The 2340-nt window shown below is 41.5% G+C and overlaps 1 protein-coding gene across 1 annotated transcript in view; it reads left to right on the plus strand.

Moving 5' to 3' along the window:
• The window catches only part of LOC103460644 (peptidase inhibitor 16), an 8025-nt gene that overhangs the window by 2574 nt on the left and 3111 nt on the right, over positions 1 to 2340 (plus strand). Inside the window, exons 3-5 of the mRNA XM_008402909.2 lie at positions 1784 to 1934; positions 2023 to 2090; positions 2199 to 2308. Of these exons, the coding sequence (XP_008401131.1) occupies positions 1784 to 1934; positions 2023 to 2090; positions 2199 to 2308 (329 nt within the window). The remainder of the gene's footprint in view (positions 1 to 1783; positions 1935 to 2022; positions 2091 to 2198; positions 2309 to 2340) is intronic.

Genomic DNA, 2340 nt, shown 5'->3' on the forward strand with positions numbered 1-2340 from the left:
TGCTGCAAGGCAACAGCTCTACCAACTGCGCCACTGTGCAGCCCCACTGTCTGCACTTAAAGACAGTAAATTAATACCAATAAAAAATAATAATAAATTAATTAATCAATAAAATTAAAAGCAAAAGTTGTAGTGTTGTTTAAAATGAAGTAATTTTCATGTTTCATATAAAAAACAAGTTTATWTTTCACAACCAACAAACTTYGTTGTCAAAAATGTGAAATAAAAACAAAATTTTGAAACATAAACTTTGGATCTAAACAATATTAACTCATAAAAATCCTTAAAAACACAAGAAAATGGTAAGAAAAGTGATATTTAACATGGTTACAGTTTCTGTGTGTGAAACCTGAGCTCAGCCTCTACCAAAGGTCAAAGGTCATGACCCTGACTCAGCATGGCTGAACTAAAACTAACATAATAATGAAATAAATGAGGAAAAACTAAAACTGACTGGAACTATATCATAAAACTAAAACTAAATGAAATTATACATATAATATTCTTTGTTTTGTGTTTATGGATTTATTTATTTATTTTCAATCTGATGTAAAATGTGTTTATTTTTCCACACAGTTAGTTTACGTAGTTTTATTTACGCTAAATAATTTAGTTCATCTGTAGAAAATGTTGAATATTCACAACCAAACTCATGTTTACATGATCGCAAACCTCCAACTTTTTTAATTCTGCACCTAAAAATGAATTAAAATATTAAAAAATGACCAAAAAAAAAAAAAAACTGACTGAGTTCAACAAACTAAACAACAAAACTAAACCGATGACAAACCCAGAACCAAGATGGCGGAGGCAGCAGGACCCAAGAAGTTCATTCTGGGGTCAGAGGTCAGGGACGGCCTCTGGCTTCATCTGTAGAAACTGGAGACAAACGAGAAATTTATTACGATTAATGAACAGAAATAAATCAAAACTTTTACATTTCATGTTTAAAGAAACTAATTTGTAAAAGTACATACGTTGCTGTGTTGCCATGGTTACAGTCTGATGTTTTAACCAATCACTGATTTAAGGTGAGCCCATTAAGCCCCGCCCCCCWTCCCCAGATTAAACCAGATCTGAAACGCTATTGGCTGATGGAACAGGAAGTCAGATTCTGCTCAACGCCCCGAGATGCACAGAAACTGTCAGAGGTCAAAGGTCAGAGCACTGGCCAGGTGTCTGTCCTGTTTTAAAGGGCCGGAGTCATTTAAAAAATCAACTTTTTAATATATGTTGAAAATCTTTCCATCATATTTTAATGTTTTTTAATCAGAAACAAACCTGCAGTGTTGCTCTGATTCTTGCATGTTTGGCTCTAATCTCCATGGCAACCATCCAGCTGCTAAACGCCCGCGTGGACCTAGCCCCGCCTTCGAGGCGCAGCTCCTCCCCCTCTCTGCTCCTTCAGACTAGCCAGCAGCAATTAGCAAAACTGCTGCTCCACTCGTTATAGGAGCTGCTCCTGAGAGCAATGCTGGTGAAAACATTAAAGGGTTAACAGAGGAACCATGTTGGAATGACTTCCTGGAGGCGGAGCCTCAGAAAGAGCAGGAGCTTCTTAAAGAGACAGAGACCCGATTTCAAGACGTTAAAACAGGAAGTCAAATTTCTTCCATCACTTTTATGCTGTGAAGTCTCATTTTTTGCCTGGAAATCAGGACACTTCCCCTTTAAGGTTTTATGTGACCCATTTATCTTCCAGGTCGGGAGGAAAAAGTTCAGATTAGTTTGTTCTGCTCGTTGCGGTGGTTTCTCTCCCTGCTGATTTCTGTTCTCTGGGCAGAAATGGGACCCGAACCTGAAGCTGGTAGCGGAGAGCTACGCTGCTAAATGCATCTGGAACCACAACCCGGCGCTGGACGACACGGGGGAGAATCTGTTTGTGAGCAGCGGGCCTCTGGACCTCCGAGACGCTCTGGAGAAATGGTTCCTGGGTGAGTCATGGCCGCGCCCGTCCCTCACAGCCAGGCARCAGAAACACAAAAACAGGGTTTTTGTCTCTGAGCCGAGTTTCTGTTGCAGAACATTCGGACTTCGACTACCAGAACAACAGCTGTGATGAAGACAAGATGTGTGGGCACTACACACAGGTCACACACACACACACACACACACACACACACTGTAGCTGTGATGATGCAGGTGGGTGTGGAGATGATCACGTCTGAACGGTGTGTGTGTGTGTGTGTGTGTTGCAGATGGTTTGGGCCGACACACACCGGGTCGGATGTGCTTTTCATCTCTGCAACACGATGGAGGGGCTGGACTGGGAGCGAGTGTCTTTCCTGGTCTGCAACTACTTCCCAGCGTCAGTCCTGACTCACACACACACACACACAC

This window comes from Poecilia reticulata, unplaced genomic scaffold (genome assembly GCF_000633615.1).
Source record: "Poecilia reticulata strain Guanapo unplaced genomic scaffold, Guppy_female_1.0+MT scaffold_268, whole genome shotgun sequence".
NCBI classification, from domain to species: Eukaryota; Metazoa; Chordata; class Actinopteri; order Cyprinodontiformes; family Poeciliidae; genus Poecilia; species Poecilia reticulata.